This window comes from Juglans regia, chromosome 13, assembly GCF_001411555.2.
Source record: "Juglans regia cultivar Chandler chromosome 13, Walnut 2.0, whole genome shotgun sequence".
NCBI lineage: Eukaryota > Viridiplantae > Streptophyta > Magnoliopsida > Fagales > Juglandaceae > Juglans > Juglans regia.
Genome location: NC_049913.1, coordinates 35,582,727 through 35,605,723, shown reverse-complemented (window position 1 = coordinate 35,605,723; position 22,997 = coordinate 35,582,727). Strand labels below are relative to the sequence as shown.

The 22,997-nt window shown below is 36.1% G+C and overlaps 3 protein-coding genes across 5 annotated transcripts; 1 reads left to right on the top strand and 2 right to left on the bottom strand.

Annotated features, from left to right (window-relative positions):
* Nucleotides 1-2,900: 2,900 nt before the first annotated feature.
* On the top strand, nucleotides 2,901-6,202 carry LOC109006422 (transmembrane protein 50A). The gene is made up of 4 exons (XM_018985691.2): nucleotides 2,901-3,262; nucleotides 3,351-3,438; nucleotides 5,262-5,414; nucleotides 5,955-6,202. Exons 1-4 carry the CDS (start codon nucleotides 3,130-3,132, stop codon nucleotides 5,986-5,988), a joined length of 408 nt encoding a protein of 135 aa, XP_018841236.1. The 5' UTR covers nucleotides 2,901-3,129; the 3' UTR covers nucleotides 5,989-6,202.
* Nucleotides 6,203-7,362: 1,160 nt separating this feature from the next.
* On the bottom strand, nucleotides 7,363-12,709 carry LOC109006421 (internal alternative NAD(P)H-ubiquinone oxidoreductase A2, mitochondrial-like). 2 transcript variants are annotated; one of them, XM_035684445.1, is made up of 9 exons: nucleotides 12,042-12,709; nucleotides 10,941-11,154; nucleotides 10,686-10,846; nucleotides 10,506-10,571; nucleotides 9,887-10,050; nucleotides 9,445-9,559; nucleotides 8,069-8,248; nucleotides 7,822-7,988; nucleotides 7,363-7,729 (listed from the first exon to the last, which is right to left on the bottom strand). In XM_035684445.1, the coding sequence occupies exons 1-8, from the start codon at nucleotides 12,492-12,494 to the stop codon at nucleotides 7,836-7,838; spliced, it is 1,506 nt and encodes a 501-aa protein (XP_035540338.1). In that variant the 5' UTR covers nucleotides 12,495-12,709; the 3' UTR covers nucleotides 7,363-7,729; nucleotides 7,822-7,835. The 2 variants fall into 2 exon arrangements, with proteins under 2 accessions (XP_035540338.1, XP_035540337.1); XM_035684444.1 differs by having other exon boundaries at nucleotides 7,363-7,988.
* Nucleotides 12,710-16,073: 3,364 nt separating this feature from the next.
* Nucleotides 16,074-22,714, bottom strand: LOC109006420. 2 transcript variants are annotated; one of them, XM_018985689.2, is made up of 6 exons: nucleotides 22,395-22,714; nucleotides 21,349-21,918; nucleotides 20,341-21,077; nucleotides 20,165-20,254; nucleotides 17,005-17,781; nucleotides 16,074-16,589 (listed from the first exon to the last, which is right to left on the bottom strand). In XM_018985689.2, the coding sequence occupies exons 2-6, from the start codon at nucleotides 21,455-21,457 to the stop codon at nucleotides 16,452-16,454; spliced, it is 1,851 nt and encodes a 616-aa protein (XP_018841234.1). In that variant the 5' UTR covers nucleotides 21,458-21,918; nucleotides 22,395-22,714; the 3' UTR covers nucleotides 16,074-16,451. The 2 variants fall into 2 exon arrangements, with proteins under 2 accessions (XP_018841234.1, XP_035540158.1); XM_035684265.1 differs by having other exon boundaries at nucleotides 21,349-22,714.
* Between the last annotated feature and the right edge of the window lie 283 nt (nucleotides 22,715-22,997).

Below are 22,997 nucleotides of genomic sequence, written 5' to 3'. Positions count from 1 at the left end.
CCCAAAAACTACGGAACCGGAACCGGACCGGAACCGGCCGGTTTTCATAAAATAGGAACCGGTTCCTGACCGGACCGGTTCAAAACCGGACCAACCGGTCCGGTTCGGTCCGGTCCGGTCCGGTTTTCCGGTTTCCCGGTTTAAATTTACACCCCTACCCACCCGGATTAAGCTAGATTATAACTCGGGTTGGTACTCAGAAGAGTTCAAGTCTTGAAACTTAAAAATTCAGGTATCCATGTGGACCAAATTTTGTAAAAACTAAAAAAATAAAAAAATTTTATTCTTAATAATAAAAATTTTATTTTAAAAAATTAAAGTAGCTAGATCAGGCATAAACTACTTTTTTAAAAATATAAAATAAATTCTGGTTGCACAGTTGCACTACCGGGTTTTAAACTCAATATCCGCATCATATATCTATACTAAGACTAGGCTTCGACTCCAACAAAGTCAGAATGCCAAACTCCGACCAAAGTCAGGGGCCAAGTTGAACTCTAACTCCAACTCTGAATCAGAGCAAATTTCAACTTGAAATAGAAGTAGAATTTGATTTAATTAGAGTTGCCGGAGTCAAAGCAGATTTTGACTCTGATTGGAGTTGCTGGAGTCGGAACCCAACTCAAAGTTAGTTTTTTTCTCCAATTTTCTCACTACTTTTCTAGCATCCAAATAACATCAAAAGATTCTAAATAAATCTCTTACCTAGATAATGAAGCATGCGGATTCCTCTATCTTCGCTCGTATCTGGCCCATGCAGCCATGCCTAAACAATAACGAGAGTACAAATTAGGATAACGATTGAAAAAGACAAGATGAGAGACTTAAAGAAAAAGATGATGCGAGGCTGAGAGAGAGAAGTTAGAACAAAAATTCAAAGAACGGAGGTTTTAGCTACTGTTAATCAAGGACAAGAAAGAAAACATAAGAAGAGATAAAACAATGTCGGCTAAGGAAATGCGTACAAAGAAGAATTGAAGTTTTAAGATGAATATATATATTTATAGGAGGAGAAAAATGGGTCATTTTCTCATTTTCTTACAAAAAGTTTGCAAAACATGATTGTCTTGTACATGAGGGGCTCGAACGCTGGGAAGAAGGTTTGCAAAACAGTGTTCTAGCCATTAAGCCGCTTAACTACCTATAATTTATATTATAATATCAAATATATTAAGTACAAATATCGGAGTCAAAGCCTATGTCAGCTCTAACTCCGACAATTTTTTTGGGAGTAACTCTAATTCCAAATCTGAACTCCGAGTTTATTGACTTTATTGGACTCGAAGCGGGTGTCAGTCGGAGACAGAGTCTCTGAAAATTTTGCCCACCCCTAATTCATACTCGCCCTTGGAAATGAGTGGGGGGTAACCTGAACTCTCCAAACTCGAGCTTATAACTTTTAACTCAATTATATAATAAATATTAAAATTTTAAAATAAGAAGTGTTGGTTGACAAGATTTTACCAGGACAAGAATGGCAACTTCTTGATTAGTTTTGGACTTTGCTATTCAATGAATGAAGATGCTACTTTTTTTTTTTTTTTTTAAATAAATATCGAAAATTCGAATTTTTATGAATCATTATTAGAGTAGTTTTAAAATATAAATATATAGTATTTTTTATCCTGTTATAAGAAATTTTTATATAAATAATTATAATTATATAATATTTGTGATGGAATAGAAGTATCATATCATCTATCACATGATTTATCGTTTATTTAATTATCTTTATTTCAAATAATTAATAAATAATATTAGATACAATTATAAGTTGTGCAAGTATTAGACATTCTTTTAAAAAGAGTAAAACTTATTATTAAAATATTAATTTTTTTTATATAAATCTCATATTTATTCAAATCTTTTTTTAAAATATGTACAACACTTACGTACTCTTATAACTATAAAATTATTATTTTTTAAATATTTTTAAATGTATTAAAAAACTGCAAAATAGGATGTATCAGTCACATGAGCATTTTTCATATCTTTAAGAACATTCTTATTGGCTTGACCAAATATATCTTTAAAATTTAACTAATATCACACTTTTTTATATTAACCTATTTCATTTAAATTTAATCTCCATATTGGATTAGACATTCACTATCTATATAATAATAAAATATTATTAAATTAATAATTTGTTATTTAATCTATTTGTATCACATTTTATAATTATACCAATTTAATATTAATAATAATTATATTCTAATTAAATTAATATTAAAAAAATCATATTTTCAAAAATCATTTAATGTTAATAACAAAAAATATTTGGTTAAACTTATCTAAAATTCTATCTAAAGTTCTTAATTACAAATCAAATAGTATTTTTACTTGGAATGAGAAACTAATATTTTAATATTTGTTTGGAGTGATAAATTAATATTTTAATATTTAGTGAATCAATTATGATTCTTTATCTTTAGCCAACCACTATAATTGAAGTCTATTTTATTTTAGACTTGACCAATTTAATGTGGAATGTTTTTAACATTAATTATGTAAATTTTAGTTAACTTTTTTATTTGATCAAGCCAATGTGTATGTTGTAATGCGAAATAATTTATAATGGAAGTTGATTTTTAAATAAGGGTTTTGCTAGATACAAGCGAGTTCGTGCATCATATCGCGTACAGATGATTTTTTTTATTTAAAAAAAAATAAAAATTTTTTTTTAAGAGAAGAAGAAAATCTCATATATCATAAAAATTATTTTCATCTTTAATTCATATAATTTCGTTAAACATATATATATTATATATCAATATTAGTGCATAAATTGGTGCATAAACTTGTTTGCAATAAGATATTTTCCTTTAAATAATTAAAAATAATTATTTAATTATTTACTGATTATTAAATAAATAACCCATGTATATTGATTTTTAAATAATTAAACAATTAAAATAAACAGAAGAGGTTTGAATTGAAAGAGTAGTGGATTTTGAATCCAAACTGGGGAAAGCATTTTGGGAAGGACGTAGGAACTGTCGCAATTCGCAATTCTCAACTCTCATTAGGCTGGAACTCGAGTAGCAAGCTCGAGATTCAAACAACAGATTGCAATCAAGCACATCATCGAGATCCGATTCGTTCTTCCGACTTAGAATATCGCTACATATGGATTTCTCCGAGTTGTGGGCAATCTTCGGGCCGGGCGTCGCGGGAGCAGTATTCGGTACCGGCTGGTGGTTCTGGGTCGACGCCGTCGTCTGCAGCTCCGTCAAGGTTTCCTTCGTCCACTACCTTCCTGGTACTTCTTCTATTCAAGTCTTTGGGTGTATTTATGTTATTATTAGGGTTTTCGATTATGTGTATGACAGTGCTTGTTGGGTTTGCAGGCATATTTGCAACTTTTGCGGCCCTGATGTTCAACTGCGTTAGGAAAGAAGACATTGACTACTCTCCCTACGAGGAAGGCGAGTGGAGGTCTGGAATATCTCTGCCTCTCCCATGTGCTTGCTTCTGCTGGTTATTTGTTTTAATTTTCTGATATTGTTGCTTCCGATTCATTGGTCTTTTAATCGAATGCCCTTTAACGATGTTCATATCATCACAAGCCTGTGTCCGTTGAAAATGTAATGACTTTTTTTTATAGGTAATCAAGAAGTTTTATTCATTAAAAGTAGGCAAAGCCCAAGTATACATGGAGTAACTAACTAGAGTTTACAATCGAAAGTCGAAAATCTTGGACATTTAGCCCATTACAAACTATGGCCCCTGCCCATAAGAGCAATGATTTAAAAAATAAAACTTTAAGCTCCTCCATTGTTCTCTCGCGATTTTTGAAGCTTTTATCATTTCTCTCCCGACAAATATACCAACACATACATATACGAACCATTCTCTAGATTGCTGCCACTTGTGAATTACCTCATAGGCCTCTCCAGCTTACTAGGAAATTGATCAGTCTAAGAAGCATGACCCATGACAATCAAATTCCGCAAAAAAAATCATTCCACATGGTCTTGACCACCTTGCAAAAATGTAATGACTTATGATGGGTTTCTACAGTTTGTCAAAAACAGCATTGCGGTATTTTGTTAACCAATGAGCTATGAACCCCAAGGGTACGTAGCGGTCAAGCCGTATAAAATGGACTTCTTGGGATCAAAACTCAGTATTCACACTCTTAGGATCATCGGATTGATGTAATTTTGTCTCGAATCACCTAAGTTGCACTTGCAAGAAACTCTTTGCCGAGAGCCCTTGAGATTATTCGGGACTTTGTCTTGGACACCCGGTGCCAATGAAAAAAGCTATGATTTAATGTTACACTAGCTAATTGCACTAGGATGTACATGAAGTAATGAAAAATCATTGTGTGTCTTTTAGATTATGAGTACTAGTCTTTGGGTTTGCTCCCCAATGGTCATTAGTTCGAGTCCCCTTAGGGTCACTGGAGGTTTACCTGGTCGTTAACTTCAGGGCCCCGTGGGATTAGTCGAGGTGCGCACAAGTTGGCCCAGATACCCTTGGTTATAAAAAATAAATAAATAAATAAATAAATAAAATAAATAAAAAAAAAAGAGAGAAAAAAAAAAGAGTATTGATCTACACTAGCTACATGCACAAAAATCAATAAAAAATTTATGAGATCGATATTGATTTATGAGAAGTTCTTGGAGCAATGCTGTATGTAATAAGGATTGAAGTTTTCGAGCAATTTATATACCTTTGAGTTTCATGTTAGTGTCTAGAATTTTACTCGTTGATGGATACTTCTCAGATAAATTCAGTAATGCTGATACCTAAAAAGTGGAGTGCTGAAGGCAAAGAATTCCATTTGTGCTTGGTGAGAGTAACTTTCACCTTTTAATTGCATGAAGATTACTCTTTTTAGGGGATTATGAACGTTGAAAGAGCATGGGGAGCAAGAGTGGGGTTAGGATTTGGATTGCCATCCTCAGGAAGTGTACAAAAGGGCATACCCAACTAGTGAGAAGTATAAAAAAGAACAAAAATCCTAGAAAGCTAGAAAACTAGAAGCTGTTTCGTCCAGCCAACCAAACATAAAGGGAGTTGAATATTAAATCTTTTTAACTCTATCACGTCCTCTTACAGTCTTCAGATGTGCTGGCATTATGTTCCTACCAGATACCCCACATTAAGCGCAAAAGCAACAATCCTCCAAACTTTGATACTTCTATATTTCTGTCCATGCGTGATTATTAAGTTGACTTAAGAAATTGAATTCTCTTCGGTTTGCTTTGACTGAGTTTATGGATCTTATCCTTCCATTATTGCAACAGATTGAAGCTTTGGCTTTTCTTCGCATATGTTGTGTCCTTCGTATCTCTAGCGGCATCAGTTGGCCTATTGATACAAGATTCAATCGTAACGACCGGCCCTTCTGTTTGGACGGGAACTGCAGGTGTCTTGCAATGCGTGTTCGTGTTGGTCAGGTAAAAAGGTCTTTCAGCTTAGGATTGATCCATTTTTGCACTTTGTCTCCTAGTTCTAAATGTGACGGCCCTCCTTCTAGAGCACATTATCATGTTGGTACTATTTTCAAGTGAAGATATAAGTATTTATTTTTTTCAGAAATTCATTTCTCCTTCAATTTTCCTTGCTCTGCAATCACCTCTAAATTTCCTCTTATTAGATTTTCTGGTTAGTTCATCTTTGAAAGGATTAATTTTAATATAAGAATTTGTGTTTTGAATGTGTTAATTGCAATTTGCCATCCCAAATATCACACGAGCAGATATGCATGTAGGCATGTACAAACAAGGACATTCATATTCTGATGACATAACTTTTACATATTCTATATTTCTTTTTTCTTGTTCAAACAAATTCTTATATTTGAAGACAAAGGGAGACGTAGGAACCTTTCCATCTCGATATTATTCTGACTGTTGACTTGACGCCATCATAAATATTGTCTTGAATATTGTACTACATGCTAGCTTTTTAGATAACTCAAATTTTGTTTCATGCAGTGGGCTGATTTATTGGACTGCTCATCCAGAGTAAACTAAGTGAATCCTTATGCTTTCCAGTTTGTGACTGAATAAGTGAATCCTTATGCTTTCCAGTATGTGATTGAAATTACAAGTGGGCTACCCATTTGTACGTGTATCATTTTACTTATTCAATTGGTGAGATCGAAAATACTTCACTTTCTGTAAATGTTTATGCTGTAACAATCTTAAGCATCAAAGTAGCAACTCTTGAATTTGCGATGGTTGATGTAGATCCTTTTACTTACAAATTTCATGCTGTTCTGTTGACTATTTCAAAGGCCGACTTAAAAAATTAAATAAATAAAAGAAGAAGAAGAAGAAGAAGAGGAGGAGAAAAGAACCCTCCTTCAAGGGTCACGTCTTGATTTCTACCACGCACAACCCCAGTTTTCTTATGTGTTTTTGGGTTTGCTTCTACTATCTATCCTGCACTCATTTGCCTACAGCTGAAGGTATAGGCATCCTGACTCCTGAGGTGCTGATAGCCTCGGATTTGGAGGGTCCAAAGTCGATGTGATTGAAGGTTCAGAATGCGTCTAAACTTAATCTGGCTTCCACGCTGCTTTTATAGGACATTTTTTTTTTAACAAGAAAACTGCTTTTACAGGACATACTGCCGGCTTTCAAGAATAACAGTGGAAACTACTTCAAGAAACGATTAGTTTGGGGGAGATTCTCCCATTATCATTAGCACCACGGAAAAATGCCATTATAAATGTACCCTCACAAGTCACATGTGCCACTAACAGGATCTCCGAATTTGTTGAAGACAAAGCAAATTAGCAACGCATACCGTATAAATGGCCAGAAAACTAAAGAAATTAAAACAACGAGCGCAAGATGATTTAATACAGAAGCATAAAATAGTTAGGATTATGCAGTATGAAAGGCTAGTTCAACTGTTTTTTTAAATTTTAAAACAATAATAATATTAAAAAATAATATTTTATTCAACTTTCAATTAAAATCATTTCATCTCATCTCACTGTCTAAACGGGACCTTAGAGAAACAACACTTTAGCTATGAGTTCGATACTTCGTGCTGGCAAGATCACGTTTTTCATCAGCCACTGCTACTCTTCTGCCAATCCGGAATCGGGCTGGGGTTATGCGCTCTTTCTTTCTGTGTGGAAGGATGCGGGAGAGAGAAAGGAATGCGTCAAGGTGGCAAACAAGAACAACACAACTACATTATCTTCCATGAGATGAGCCCAGTTCATTCATTCATCTTCTACAAATCAAACAGTACCAACAACTTGTATTTGTCCTTCATTATTTCCATCCGGTGAAGTAGCCGTGTCATACACGCCATCTAATCTAAAAGGTGTCAGACATATGACAAGTACCAAGATGAAAAAAGCTAGGTAGAACACATGATACTTCATGAAACAAATCAAATCATCTAGATTAATCTGGGAGGATTATAACATGATCAGGTCTTCAAAGTTGTCAGCAGGCATATTAACAGCAGACTTCAGTAGCATGTATTATTCTATCAACAGCAGCTCAACTTAAGCAGAATGTGGGTATTGGACGAGGTAGAAAAACAGAAACCATTTTATGGTTTTTTTGGTGTAAACATGTTTATTGTTTGCTTCACTTTTCGCCTGTGCCAGAATAACCTATATTATATGCAAGTCTTTTTATTCAAAGGGACTTGCACCATGAATTTATATATGGAGAGGAGATCCGGTGATTTAATTAATTGCAGTATGCTCATCAAATCAACACAGAAAACCATAGCTGGTGATCTGCAAGTAGTAACAAAAATATCATTTTGAGTAACAAAACTAAGCAAACCGATCATCCAGCCTGTGGGAGCACAGAGAGACAAAATAGGCACCTGTATTTCTTAATCTAGATTCTGCTAATATCACGACCAAACACGAGGGTTGTGAGCCAGTTGATTGCCACATAAAATCTGTTCCTCCAGCTTAGAACCCGTGTCAGATATGCTGAGCGCCAAATGAACCAACTCACAAATCCTGCCATGGATAATCCTTTTGCTTCCTGTAACATTGCTCCATCAGTCTGATCCAATGTAACTCAACAGCTAAAGAGAGAAGGTTCGTGAGTTACTAACAACTCACCTTGCTCTGCCTGAGATCAACAAGAGCCTTGTATCTGCCAATCGTTGCCATGCTTCCCAGATGCTTGTAAACAAAAGGCTCCCCAAGTTCCGCACCATTCCAAGTGCTTGCATGCCCACCATTAGCTTTACCAATTTTATTTAGTAGATGTGACAGATATTTCCCTTGCCGCTCTGCAACCTTCAAAACTCAAACGGAGGTAGAAAAACAGAACGATACAGCATGTTTAGTCGTACAAAACAATGGCTACCAGACACTTAAAATCACTATCTCAAGTATAGCTAGGAAATTTCACACCAGAGTTGTGCATCTGGCTGAACAAGGTATTAGGGAAATATAGTAATGTAGTCAATAGATGTCAAGCACCATCTCATATCATCCACCTCATTTTTAATTTTTTTTTAGATTGGCACCGGATGTCCAAAAACAACATCCCGACTAATCCCAGGGGTCACAAGACCTCAGTAAGGAGTTTCTTTCAAGTGCACCTTGAGAAATTCAAGGGAATAATCTCCCAGTCCGATGGCCCCAAGGAATTGTTTGCACCCAAGAGAATTCGAACCTTAAACCTGGACCAAGACCTTTACCACTTGAGCCAACCCCTAGCAGCTATCCACCTCTTTTTTAATTGGAGGCAGCCCCTTAAGAGTTTGAATTATAAAAAGACTCGGACTTGTTTGGATGTAAGATGGTTTCATGTATAGTGCAAGAGTGCTTGTGAATAGTGTAAAAACTTGTACAATTTTTGAAGATGATAGTTTGATAAAGTTTTTAAAAAGTGGTGGGACCTATCTGAATTTTTAAGAGAAGTTTTGAAAGATGATATAATAAGTAATATTAAATATTTTTTAAACTAAAAAAAAAGCTTTTCAAACTCACCCAGCCATTCCCATGGTGGCACTGTGGGTGGCCAGCCTGCCAGATCAGGCAGCCATGGTAGCCGGAGTATTCTGGCCACCTCGTGGTGGCAGCTACCACGAGGTGGTTGCAGTGTGGAGTTTTTTTTTAATTAGTTTTTTAATTTATTTTGAATATGGTTTTTAAGTTTTGGGGGTGTAAAAAAACTTTTGAGTTTTAATACTGTAGATATTATATGTTTGGGAATGAAACCGTCTTTGACTTGAAAAAATGTCTCTGACTTTAGAAACGGTCTTGCATCCAAAAAAGGGTTTAATTCAAGGAAAATACTCTAGCGACAATAAGATTAAACAAAAGTAATTCCACCAATTGATGTGGCATGATATGGTTTGTCAGATTGTAAAGTTACTTTTATTGTAAAGTAGATCTTACAAATTATATGAAACCATATCAGTTTATGAAATTATTTTTGTATAATCTCGTTGTGACTGTAGTAGTACTCTTAATTCAAACCTTACCTGGGCCAAAGCTGGAAGGGCTGGTTTACCAGTACTTTCAACAAACCCACTGCAATCCCCAATTGCAAACACATCCTCCACGGAAGGAATGCGGAGCCACTCATCAATACCAATCCTGTAAACACAATAGGATTCGTTAATCAGCCCTAAAACATAGGCTGTTTTTAAAGCATATATATCTTGAATCTGAAAGGGAAGAGAGCAAAACAGGGAAATAAGCCAAGTAAACATGAAAGTTGTGATACAACAAAGCACAAATGGAAAGCTAACAAAAAAAAATAAAAATAAAAAAGAAAAAGAAAAAGATGACATATGGAAGGTAATCAATCATAATTAATAAGCATTATCAATACTAAAAGTCAAATTTATTGAAATTAGTCAGTAAACCTACGTGATGTGCAAGAAATGCATTTTCATGAGCCAAAAGGAATTAGCAACTAACCGTCCACCTGGAGATTTCGGAATTTCCAAAGAGTTGACAAGAGAAGAGGGACCAACACCTGTAGACCATACTAACAGTCCATACGGAACCTCTGTTCCATCATTAAGAATTAACTTCTGAGCTTTAACATCCTTCACAATCCCACGGACAAGACGAACCCCTGACTGGGAAACTACTAAATAAAAGATGGATCCAGAACTGGAATTGTGTGGGTGCTTGTGAGTTGATTTTTTTTTTTTTTGGGGAGGGGATTTGAACTGGAATTGTGTGTGGATGCTTGTGAGTTGATTTTTTTGGGGATTTTTACGAATAATGATTGCCATGCCCATAGTTGTCAAATATCCTCATTTTGTTGCTAGAGTGAGGTGTCCTAGATATCCTAGAGAAATCTCAAGTTCCTCGCAGAGAAAAAGGGTTCCTTCTCTTGGATTTTATCTTTCACAATTAGAAACATAATGAACTTTTTCCCACAAAAATATCAGATTAGAACTCTCAATTGAGCCTTTTTTATTTTTAAAAAAAATGAATTTTTAATATTAGAATATTCAATGCATAATCCATAAGAATATGTTTAGGATACAAGCAAACAAATGATCATTATTAATCTATAAACTCTTACCTTTGTCAACTGCTTAGTAGCATATTGTCGAAGGCGATCATCAAAGGAAGATAAGATCTCGTTTGCCTGAGAAGATAAGAACAATTTAATCAAAATTTCCCTTTTTTGGAAATGGTGCATGAATTGAAGGAAATATTCATGCAAGAATATTTCACAACTTAAACTGGTTTTAGAACAAACCTCAATCAAAGTAACGTGTATATAATCTTTCACATGCACATATCTTTCGTGAACATCATTCTTTATGAAATCACTAAGTTCACCACTGAATTCAACTCCTGTGGGACCACCCCCAACAACCACACAGTGTAGAAGCCTGCTTTTCTCTCCTTCTGAAATACCTGCCTCCAACAAAACCGGAACAGTAGTATTCTCAGTTAAAGCTTACATCATTTTGAATTTAAGAGAGGGAAAAAAATTATTGCATTAACATACCGGGCACATCGGACAGCATCAAGTTTAGGAGTAGCTTCCGACGAATTTCCTGGGCATGGTGAACTTCCCGGAGGAAAATTGCATGTTCATTAACCCCATGGATACCAAAAGTTAAGGGCTGTGCCCCCAAAGCAATTACCAACTTGTCATAAGCGATCTTAAACTTCCAAGGATCCAATGTGTCTGGTCCATCAGTAACAGTCTCACAGTGCACCTTCAATATCAAAAACGCAATTTCTTAGAGTTGAGCCATTCTGCAATTCAAACCTTCGAGATTTTTTGGACCCACACGAGTTTAACTAGATTATTCAGTGGGCTTGTCATATAATCCGAATATAATAAGCAAAAGACAATTGCTTTTCCTTTCAACTATGATCACGGTTTCATGAAATTGGACTTTTTTCCTTTATTGGATCTTTTTGCAGACTGTACCCAACAAAGTTAGTTACCGAATAAGATGGGATTATATAACTTTCTTTTCTATATATAAGATACTAAGTGAAAAGGGGTAAGAGGCCCGACAATCATCTCAATTCACAACACAAGAAAAAGGAAACAAAGAATATGGGGCCAATGAATTGGCCCCACCCATTCCCCCACAAGGGGAGCTGCTGCCTGAAGCGGTTTTGATACGTCCCGAATGCAATGAAATGGAATTATGTAACTATTGTAGCTTAGAGCCATCCAATATAATAATCCAACGGGGCAAAAAGAAAGAACCTTTATAACAAAGGACACCTAGAATTTGAGAACCTAGAACAATTAATTTTCGAAACATTTTTCTCCAAAAACAAATCGTCACTGTAAAGTTTACCTCTAGTAATGCCGTCCATAAAATGTAGTCCAAGAAGTCATTGCCCGAAAGGATGACAATGTTTGAACGAATAAATAAAAACTTAAAAATAAACTTCTGATCTGTTGATAACTACACTACTGTTAATCACAATTCAATCTGTTCGTTCATTGGATTGATGTCAAATCAAACTTTATAAGTACTTTTCCACAAGTCGTTCCCGCAAAAGTAATCAAAGTTAAAAGTCCCTCGAATTTTAGTCACGCGCTTTTTTCCAAACAATTCAACAAATCCGAAAGTTCACATACCAAATGCTTATCGGCATCGATGCCTGTACAGTTGGCCAAGAAGAAGTACGACCCGGGTTCGCGGGAGATGGCGGGTTGGATCCTGGCGATGGGCTCGGCGACGGACCTGAACTCGAGGGTCCCGACGCAGGTGGAGGCCAAGAGAGGAGTGAATACCATGTGGTTCCGTGGCGAGACGCACACTACGTCGTAGATCTCCGTATCGAGACCCTTCATGAGCCGGCACCCAGCCCACCCGGAACCCAGAACCACAACCCGCGGCTTCTCGCCCGGCCTCGTGGGTGCAAGGCCGGAGTACTGGATCGGCACCGGCTGTGGATCTTGAGGTTGATTGCTCGCTTCACCGCTCAAATATCTGAGAGAAAGCAGTGAGGAGGTCAAGGAAAATGGGCTGGAGACTGCGTTTCTGGGTTGGACGGCCGAAACTCGGATTAGGCTTCTGAACCAAGCCATGGTGAAAGTGAGAAAGTTCTCTTTATCGGTCTCTCAAATGGGTATCTTTCTCCCTGTATCTCCCAGAATCTGGGATTCAGGAAGATTTTCAGGATAAAGGAGGATTATTTTTCCTGGGAAAAGAAATGAGGAGTCAACAGCTGGTCGGTACTGATGAGGAGAAAGATTGCGTGGCAGCTGCCCGAGGCTGACAGTTGACGTCTGTGACACAATTGGGTTGAGGTGCCACTGTCGTTTCTCTTCTTATAATTATTCTTTCAAAAAAAGCATGTAATCAATAGACTGTCAGTATTTACTGTTTATTTATTAAAAAAATGTTTGATTAAAAAATATAATTAACTTATATTTTAAATTATTTAAGTTCGAATAAAAGTCTGATGATATTTTGATAATTTCAAACGAGATTAAAGTGAGATTTTGATCCTCATTTAACACATTTTAAGTAGTATTTGATCGTATCAGCCATTTAAGTAAAAAATTATTTAAAACAAGAATGACGTTTTTTCTTTAAATCTCGGTGTTAGAAGACTCTCGTTAAATTAGATAAAATTAAATGATATTTTTTATTAATATAAAATAAATTTGACTTTTAACTATTTCATTCAAATAAATCTCCACATTAGAATAGTTAATTTTTTATTATATAATAATAAAATAATATAAGATAAATTTGATTTTAATTATTCACATCAAATCTCCACATTAGATTATACATTTATTTATTATATAATAATGAATAACTAATAATTTCAAAAATATTTAATTTTTTTAATTAATAATTTTTTTAATTTTATCATATTTTACTATTATACCTATTATATATTAATTAATAATCACATTCTTATTAAATTAATATATCACTAACTCAAATTAATATATCAATTTTAAAAATTTTTTAATTTTTTAATTTTTTTAATTATGAAATTATTTTATTTTATCACATTTTACTATTCATAATATTATATATTAATTAGTAATCATAGTCTAATTAAATTATGGATTAAAAATATAAATTAGAAAGATATTGATGAAGATCTTGAGAGAGAGAAACAAATAATATAAAATGGATTTAATAAATAAATAGTATTTTTTTAATTTAAAAATAACTTTAGAAGTTACTATAGCTATATTCTAAATATTTGGAATATAGCTAGTCCAATGTGATATATTTTATAGTTTAATAGTTAAATTCTCATTGAATTTAGCATTTAGTTAATTCAATGAGAGTGCTCTTAATAATCGAGTCTATAATTTAAGAAAATAATAAGTACAAAATTTAATAAGAAATATTTGTTTAAAACATTTTTTTTATTATTATTAATTATATTCTTGGATGAAAATGACTTTTACTAGTTATATTTCTTCTAAAAATAATTGAGAATTTGGGAAAAAAAAATATTCCAACAAGTTGAGTTGTCAAATAATTTACTCTTTTGAAAATCCTATAATACGTAAGAAAGAGGGGTTGTTATGGCGGCAATAATGATTGACCAACATTCATTTTTTTTTTTTTCTCAGCGATTGACCAACATTCATTTATCAGTAAGATGGAGGCTTCGTTGTCCTTTACACATGCTAAATTTATCATCCAAATAAAGATTAATAATTTTTTGAGGGAAAATAATAATACTTTGGGAGTAAAACCAGTGATGATAATTTATATCATTTTCATGGTAGATAATATGCGTTGATGTCGTATTTCGCAGTCTGGGCAATTCCATGCAACTGAACTCAATCTCGCTCTTATTGAAATGGAGAACGGAAGGTTCGGAGGTCATGGTAGCTCCGATACTTAAGTTAGTGATTGGGATCAAGAGAAATATTTAGTAAAAGAGAATGAGAGTTGAAGTATTCAAGAATGTGAACCCCTTCCCTAGCTGAGGTTGGAGGTAGTGGGTGTGCAGTCTTGTACGGGAGTCGAGTCTCCCTGCCACTTCCCTCTCGTGCTACAAACTTGATTGTAGCTGTCACTGACACCCCAGGAGGCACGTCGTAGCGTGCCGAGCCTTGGGATGTATTAAATGTGGCTTGACTCCCTGTTATGGTATGCCTGCCTCCCATTAATGCGGCATGATCATGTCGGATGAGCTTGCCGTCAATACCTGAGTGTAGGGGTTGTCCCCGACACCCTGCTCCTGAATTGTCGGTGTTTTCGTCTATGCTGCCTTCAATACCTAGGTGTCAGTGTCCTTCCTGACACCTAGATTTGATCCTAACACTTTGATCGTGGGTGATTAGGAGCAGTCTGCACTCCCGACCGGTCCCCACACAAGGTGCGTCTTCTCTCCCCTTCCTGCTATGGCCTTCTAGGCCAATGTGGGCCTTCCAAGCGGCCTAGGCCAGTTCATTCCGCCCATCCCAGACCCAGGGAGGGACCCCTTACAATATGTCATTTTATATCCCATTTACGGCCCAAATCTAGCTTGAGGACCTGCTCACAAACAAAACAAAACAAAACAATTGGTGGCGATCATAGTTTGTGGTATGTTTAACTTGGAAAGTAATTTAGGGGATGGTACTCGCGGTCAACGTCACTACAATTGACATGCACGTTACTATGTTGGCATAACAGGCATGCCGAGATGACAAGACAAGGACACCAAGTGGCAAGTATTATGAAAGGAAAATGTTTGGGGGGCATTCAAGAGTGACCATACTGTTTTTTTTTTAATGGTTAATGAAGTAATTTTTAGTGAGTTTATAATTTTTTTTAAAAATATTTAAAAGCATTTAAAAAATGTTTAAAGAAAAAAAGTGTAATTGCACTTGTCACTACAATAAATGGGCACCTTTCAATCCCCTAACATTGTCCAAAACTCTTACCGCAGTGTAACAAACGAATACATGAGCATCATTGCAACAAACCAAGCTGCAGCCAACGCAGGAATGTGGTCCTCGAAAATTATATTTGCAAGCTTATTTATTGGCATATAAAACACTCCGCTTATAAGAAAGTTATTACAATAAACGATGTCTGTCTTAACACATTAATTTGAAGATATAAAAAAATAAAATAAAGACGTTAACTTGTAAGCAGGAAAACTTATGAACAGCATACGTAAATATATAAAGGTGAGAACAACTTCTGATTCTTTCTAAATATGCAGCCTATTCGTCCATTTTGGCCATCAATTGGATATTTCATGACAAGCATTTCTCTAAGAAGTTAGTCTGTAAATCCAAAAGATGCAGGACCCTAACACAAGTTTTGATCTAGTAAAATAAACAAGGCAATTATTCCAAGACCTTGTTCTACACTCCCACGTATTTCCCTAGAGCGAGCAATGGATAACAATATTAATTATGCACTTATTATTTCAAAGTTCAAACTGGCTTGGCTGTATAAGGTGACAACTTAAGGGCCATATTTCTAATCAGTTTTCCTAAGCATTTACTAAGGCAGTAACGCTTACTAATTAATTATACCATTTATGCTACCTCAAGAAATTAAATATATGACCCAAATTCCATTTATGCTATCTACATTATCTACTCTAATTAAAAATACTTCAGAAATACGTATACAGCATAAGTTAAACTAAAAATGAAAACTTTCTGATTTCCTTTTTTTCAGTAAAATTGACCAAAAACAACATAAACTTTATCTTGTAGAATTGAACCCTATTTTAAAAGGAAAAGGAAGAAAAGAACCAAAATACCCCCCAAAAGATGCTACTTCCAAAGCATCTTCCACTACAGACAAAATATTCCCTAACCCTATCCATCCCAGCCGACCTTGAAACCTAAAAAAAAAAAATGAATTCCCCGTTCTAGGAGACAGGATTGGGGCACCTTCCATTTATTGCATTATGCAAAATGCAGACTTCCAACCAAAACCCAACCTCTTCATTCATACCACTCTTTCTTCAAAACCAAAGAAAATAAAAGAAAATAGAAACCATCTGCCATAAAAAAAAAATGGTAAGTTCTTGAATCTCTTAGGCGAGAAGTAGTAAATTAAGCTTCTGATCCAGTGTGCGGCGAGCTCAACTCAGAGGGTGCTCCACCAAAACTTGTCAAATGAGATTCAGACAGCTTTGAAAGTATTGGCTGCATACCTCGGCATAGTTTTAAGGATGGCTTCCGTTTGATGTACTGCACAAAAATGTGTACGCATAAAATAAGTAAACTGCACTTGCAAAGTAGTTTCATCAAACATATTATAATAGCTGTTCGACTTTTTGTATTTTGGCACTGCAAGAACTCTTCTCAGTTAAATATTGGCCAGTAGCATGAACCGGGGTCACTAACTATTCAAAACCTAATTTGACATACCCAAGAGTGCAGGTGTAAACAAAAACTAATCCCCTTCCCTTCAAAAGAAATGAAATGGACAACATAATAATTCCACAATTATTTGATTGGATATTTTAGTCGATTTATTACTCCGATTTAGCTCTACCTTCTGACCAATTCAATACACGAGTCATTAGATGGGAAATCTAAAATTAGACTGCTCCCAGTTCTTAGGTCATCACATTAAAATCTGTACAAGCCAAGACTTCTTTACCTCTTGATAAAAAGCATTGATCTCCTCCTCTGTAAGGCCTTCATCCTCACCAGAATTTTCCTCCCAGCCAAGGGAACGAAGGAAAGCAGCCTCTTTCTCATCTGGATAAACAGTTTCACTGGAACTCATGTTGTTCTCTCCAACAGCAAACCTCTGAACCTCATCACATGTATCACCATCAATAGTCATCTCAGCACCATTCCTAGTAGCATGGGGACTTGCAGGGGCACTGACTACTTCCACACTTACTACATCAGATTTCTCCACCGTGGGAGAGGAAATAACATGACCTGAATCTTGGAGAACTGTGGAATTGTTCGTTGAAGTTTTCATTTTTATGAGATTAAAGAAATCATTTCGGCTCTGTACTTGAGACAAGGAAGGTTTCCTTTCCAAAGTAGATCCTGATTTCAGATTCAATGCAGCTGCTTTGCGATCCAAAGAGGGATTCTTAAGGTGGTGGGGGCTCCGCAAAGGAGAAGATGCAACAGATGGAGTAACAGGAAGCTGGCTATCTGCTGCTTTGCAGGTGGAAGTGTGTGTTGGACTAGCAACATCCTTCAGAGTGGGGGAAACACCATTTTCCCATGTTGGTTTCAAAACAAGAAACTTTCCATGCGATGTCTTTGAAGCATCAGGCTTGCTATGTCCACCACGAGGAGATTGATTAACATGTTGCAAAGAAGTTGGCTGAAGCTGCCCGCTCTTGGCAGCAACATTTGCTTCCATAGCTCTGACCACCGTTTTGGGCTTAGATTTATCAGTAGAATTGAGGACCTGGAAAGGAAATTAGCATTAGACAACCTAATGGTAATCATAATCTTAGTGTGTGTATGCTTAGATAGATTTTTTTAAAACTGGAAACTCCCAATGTTTATTTTTTTTGTTGATCGGTAAAACAAGGACTTTATTAAGGATATAAATGGGCATAGTCCAAGTACATGGGACATATACAACAGCAACACCTAAGCATGAGTGTCCAACGATACAAGAAAAGCATGGCTATTCAAGCCATTGAAATCAATTACAATTGACCAATGGAGGAAACTCCTGATGTTAGCTGCAAACTAGCCAAGTCCATTCGAATCATTCGATATCGCAGAGCCTCACACTTATCATGAATTTCAAACCAAAGATGTTCCGCAAGCATGTATATAGAGGGAAAACAAAAAAGCTCATTTTAATAACTAAAAAGTCAGTATCCCAATAACAATTCCACAAAACTGTTGTGCTACAGTAAACTGGGCAAGTTTTATACTCCTTTAAATGAAAAGAGCTATAACCCCCCATGGGGTAAGTTGGTTCATTTTTAACAACATAGGAAGGAGTCAGGACACTTTCCAGGAAAGCATGCTTATTACTTTCTTTTACAGGTACATAAAACATTATTATTATTTCCATCTCATCTATCTTGTACTGTGTATGCTTATGATACATGCCATTAATCATACTCTTAACTAAAAGATGAATATTCTAAGTAGCCAAGTGTAACAGTACAAGCTCCTAGTCACAGTATCAAGGGCATTCAAATAGATGTATGTGATAAAACTTGTTTGGCATCAACCTAAATTGTTCATCTGATAAAAGAAGGTAAACAAATATATATCACGCCATACTCCTGCCAATACCCTTAACATGCAAAGCACCTACCCCAGACAGAGAGAGAGAGAGAGAGAGAGAGAGTAAAAGAATCACATATGCTCTCTAACTTTAATAGACCAAAAATTGAATTGGTTTAACAAAAGAAATTACACACATGAAAGAAGATAGAAAGAATCTATATATACTTAATTCCTACTCCCTAAACCATAAATGAGGCTTCTTTTATGAAACCTTGAAAAAAAAAACCTAAAACACATATACCAAAAATTAAGTCTATCAAGGAGCAATATTTAAATACCAAGATGATGTTAGCACAAAGCAAATCACTATTTAAAGCTCTCTTTTTTTTTACTGTAAATGAATAGGGGAATATATACTCTTCACCATATAACTAATAGGTGTCAGATACTCTGCACTCCAAACTACCAATACTAATACATACACTTTCACAAAGAGTTGCAATGTGCATTCTCCCCTAAAATCAGAAAGTGAAGGACGTGTCATGCACTTACTTCTCATTCATCTTTGAGATCAAAATTGGATTGAGATTGCTATTTGCCAGTTTTCTATAAGTGGAGGGGGTGCATTTATTCAAAAAATAGCTGGAGAGTGCAATGTGCCAACATCAATAGTTTAGGATGAAGGGAGTAATGCCTTTTATTTGCAGGTGAAAATTTTATTTTAGCAAATAAATACTATATTATCCAGCAACAATACATCTTTTTTCATCAGTAAAGATAGCAGCGATATAACATGGATTCACAGTAAAAAGAGGCAGATGTATTTTAGCCAAAACTTTACAACCCCCCTCCCCCCGAAAAAAGTCAGACTAGAAAGAAGCCAATTACAGAAACTTGCGCTATATTCACAAAAACAGCTAAAGCATTCACACCAGATTAATTTATTTTCTTTAAATAAAAAGAAAAATTGATAGTCGTTTTCTATATAAGAAAAAACTTGAGAGTTATGGATAGCGTGAGCTTAACAAAAAACATGTTTGCTGATCTGTAAGAGCATTGATCCAAGAAACATATTTCTGAACTTTAATTAACCCACCAGATAAAAAATAAAATGAAACAGGAACACGATATCAGAACAAGGACAGACATCGACCAACAGGTGTTCCTTCCATATGCCTTCCATCAGTTGAGTGCATGAAGTTTGATTCCAACAAGGTAAAGGCAACAATGCTCCATAACTAAATAGGACATCAACGGCAATTAACACAAAAAGTTAAAGAATTGTGACTGTTTCTTAAACATGGATTGGTTCATCGACTCTGATCCAGAATCCTATGTACGTTAACTATGCCTAAATATTCCACTTAAAAGAGGCTGACATCTACAATTTTCCAACATCAAAAGTTCCTATGTAAGCTTCTTTCACTGAGTTTGGCAGAGCATACAATATTCAACAAAAATATACGGGCAAATGACAAAAATGATAAGCAAATGTCATTCAAAGTTCAGATTGACAAACATTCTAACTGCCTTATATGTTATAAGATTAGTTTCACAATAAACCAGCATACACAAATATCTGAGGGCAACCATCTTACCAAGGCTTTAGGCATCGAAGGTGTAACAGGTATTAATTGCTTTGATTGCTTAAAAGCCAGTTCCTCACGTCTCTGTGAATTAACAGAGACCTGCAAGTAGAAGAAAGATGTCTTATTAGATCAGCCACAAGAATGGGTTACGTAACTTGAGAGGCTCAGGCAACTTGCTCAATTACCTGAGGAGTAATACCAACTCGTGGTGGAGCTTGAGCCAAGGCTTCAGCCATGTTAAGACCGGCCATTGCACTCAGAGCCCCAGATCCTGAGGTGGCAGAACCAGTATGTTGAACAGATAAGGATCCTCTACTACTGCTGCCAATAATGGTCGGCACCTCTGCCAGCGCTGATGTCCATCCCTCCCCACCAATCAAAGCTGCACTACCTACAGGTAAACTCTGAACAGCTGAACTCAAACCAGGAGATGAAACTCTTCCTATATCAGGTGCTCCTTGCCTTTCTTCAGTACCAAGTGAGGGAAAATCTTTCTCAAACACTGCCTTTTGCATACTACTACCAACACTACCCGCAGAATGCACACCATTGCCATTGTGATTGCTACTGCTGCTGTTTTTAAAATCCACAGCAACTCTTCGGGGCAACGGTTCACCCTGTTTCCTGGAAACCATAGATTGAGAACGCCACAGCTTGTCCTTCTCTACCCTACTGGGAAAGATGCTTCCTAGAGGATCAGAAGAGTCATGGTCCCAGTGATCCCTGAAGCTTGACCTTTCTTTTTCCTTGTCGCGGTGATTTCTATTAAAACTACTGTATGCATGCTTTGCAGAGCCATTAGTAGAACTCCTGCGTGAATTTGATGAAGATGCCCGGTCCAGAAAAGCAGAACGTGGGGCATCAAAATCACTTACGCCCTTAGAATTTCTAGTTCTTGTGTGATGAGCCAATGAAGGACCATCTGTAGCAGTGAGAGCACAATTATTAAACATGCCTAGGACTCTGAGCTTTTCCAAAGATAAAAACTTTGAAAGCACCAGTTTACAACATGTTTAAAAGTACGTAGTAGCATACACATGAACATATATATGTATGCAAGCATATTGGTGCATATATATTCACACACACATAAACTCAAGAGCATGCGATCAGAAACATAAACATGCATAGACATGTGTATATTTTACAAAAGCAACATGATTGCAAGTACAAGTTGGCAAATTGAAAAGTACCTGAATGAGCAGCAGTTGACGCAGAATGGTGGGCTGAAATGCCACCCCCAGTAACACTTCCAGTATTTCTCAACCATTCTGGAAATAATGTGGGTTCACTTCTTTCCATAAGGAGCACTGAACATGATCAAAAATGGAACAAACAACACTTCTCACCTTCACCAGCTCCACTCTTTTTCCACAGTTTTCAACGCAAAATAACAAAGTTTTGACAGCAATTCTGCAATTTCCTCACCCTAAACTAAACTTAATAATTATGGCCAATGAAGCCAGTCAGTTCTCCAAACACACTAACCAATATATGTATGACCTTGATGGGCTCTTCTATACTTTCACAACTAGGTATGTCCGTAGAATGTTAATCAGGATAAGAAAAATTTCACAGCGGGGTGGACCCAGAGAACGAAAACCGTCACCCTTCTGCACAGATACTAGGTTGTATCCCCAAACAAACAACCCTGCTTCACAACCACGAACCACCACCACTTCGGGACGTTACTGCCCCAACTTTACTCACCTATATTTTTGTGAACTCAAGAGATCCTTCATCAAACCCAGGCTTAATAGCATCTATTTTTCAATCAAGAGAAGAAAATTTTTCGCAGGTGAGAACCCAGAGCACGAGAACAAAGGCAATGCAAGAATATTGTATGGAAGAAAAAAGCCTATCTACATCTCCATCTTTAATTAAAGATGGATTGGCAGATGATAACAACACGCTCAGAAGACCCTCATCTCTACGGAGAAAAATCGAACCGATTCACAAAAACAGAACTAATTCAACAATGGAAGAAGAACAAGAAAGCCCAGGGTTCTTAAACAGGAGTTCACTCCCATGAAACAGAGAAGAAACCCTAACGAATAACAGAATTATAGTTTGAAGGCCAAGCAAATATGTAAAAAATAGAAACCCTAGAGCCTCCACATGTATCTGTATTACTATCAGGACCTAGGGTTTGAATAGCACAAAATTCTTACCCTAAATACAGGGAATTTCAGAGAGAGAAAGGCACTCGCGGAGGGAGCGATAGAGATGGAGAACTAACCCTAGCCTCCGTCGATGATAATTACGCCAAAACGTAACCGTCTCAATAACCGCCTCAGTCTATTCTCAACCAGAACAATGCGTCTCACAGAGAGAACCAAACAAGAATTTTTGGGACTGTGGAAAGCAAAAGCGGTAGAGAAAATTGGAACAAAATGAATTTTGGGTTTCAGAATAGGGATTAGGGTTTTGGTTTCGTACGAAAGGAAATATGTTATCGAGAGAGAGAGATAGGAGATATATAGAATGGAACGGGTGCGAGATTTCAGTTAGTTTTGTCCAGTGAGAATGAAACGTATGAAGAACAGCCTCTTCTTCTGTGAGAGAAAATTCGTGAATTTATATTTTCCTCCCTTCTTTCTCTATTATTATATATATATATGTATATATATATATATATTATTTTTCTTTTCGCTACTTTGGACCTCCCCCAACCCTATTGCCTTAAAGTTTTTACTTTATTTTACTTTCTTTTCTTCTTTTCTTTTTTTCTTTTTTTCTTTTTTTTATTTTTTTATTTTTTTTATTTTTTTATTTTTTTATATGGTCTATGTTTTTATCTTCCCACAACCTAAGGTCTGGTCCACTTGGGGGCATGGGGCCA

What these genes read in the sequence shown, in the direction of transcription:
- LOC109006422 (XM_018985691.2), top strand. Translation starts at nt 3,130, where the DNA reads ATGGATTTCTCCGAGTTGTGGGCAATCTTCGGGCCGGGCGTCGCGGGA. An exon ending in TACGAGGAAGGCGAGTGGAG is followed by an intron (nt 3,439 to 5,261) that starts GTCTGGAATATC and finishes TTATTGCAACAG; the next exon opens with ATTGAAGCTTTGGCTTTTCT. An exon ending in TGCGTGTTCGTGTTGGTCAG is followed by an intron (nt 5,415 to 5,954) that starts GTAAAAAGGTCT and finishes TGTTTCATGCAG; the next exon opens with TGGGCTGATTTATTGGACTG.
- LOC109006421 (XM_035684444.1), bottom strand. Translation starts at nt 12,494, where the DNA reads ATGGCTTGGTTCAGAAGCCTAATCCGAGTTTCGGCCGTCCAACCCAGA. An exon ending in GATGCTGTCCGATGTGCCCG is followed by an intron (nt 10,847 to 10,940) that starts GTATGTTAATGC and finishes TGTTGGAGGCAG; the next exon opens with GTATTTCAGAAGGAGAGAAA. An exon ending in TTGATCTCAGGCAGAGCAAG is followed by an intron (nt 7,989 to 8,068) that starts GTGAGTTGTTAG and finishes GCAATGTTACAG; the next exon opens with GAAGCAAAAGGATTATCCAT.
- LOC109006420 (XM_035684265.1), bottom strand. Translation starts at nt 21,457, where the DNA reads ATGGAAAGAAGTGAACCCACATTATTTCCAGAATGGTTGAGAAATACT. An exon ending in GAGTTGGTATTACTCCTCAG is followed by an intron (nt 20,255 to 20,340) that starts GTAATTGAGCAA and finishes TTCTACTTGCAG; the next exon opens with GTCTCTGTTAATTCACAGAG. An exon ending in TCAATGCTTTTTATCAAGAG is followed by an intron (nt 16,590 to 17,004) that starts GTAAAGAAGTCT and finishes ATTTTTGTGCAG; the next exon opens with TACATCAAACGGAAGCCATC.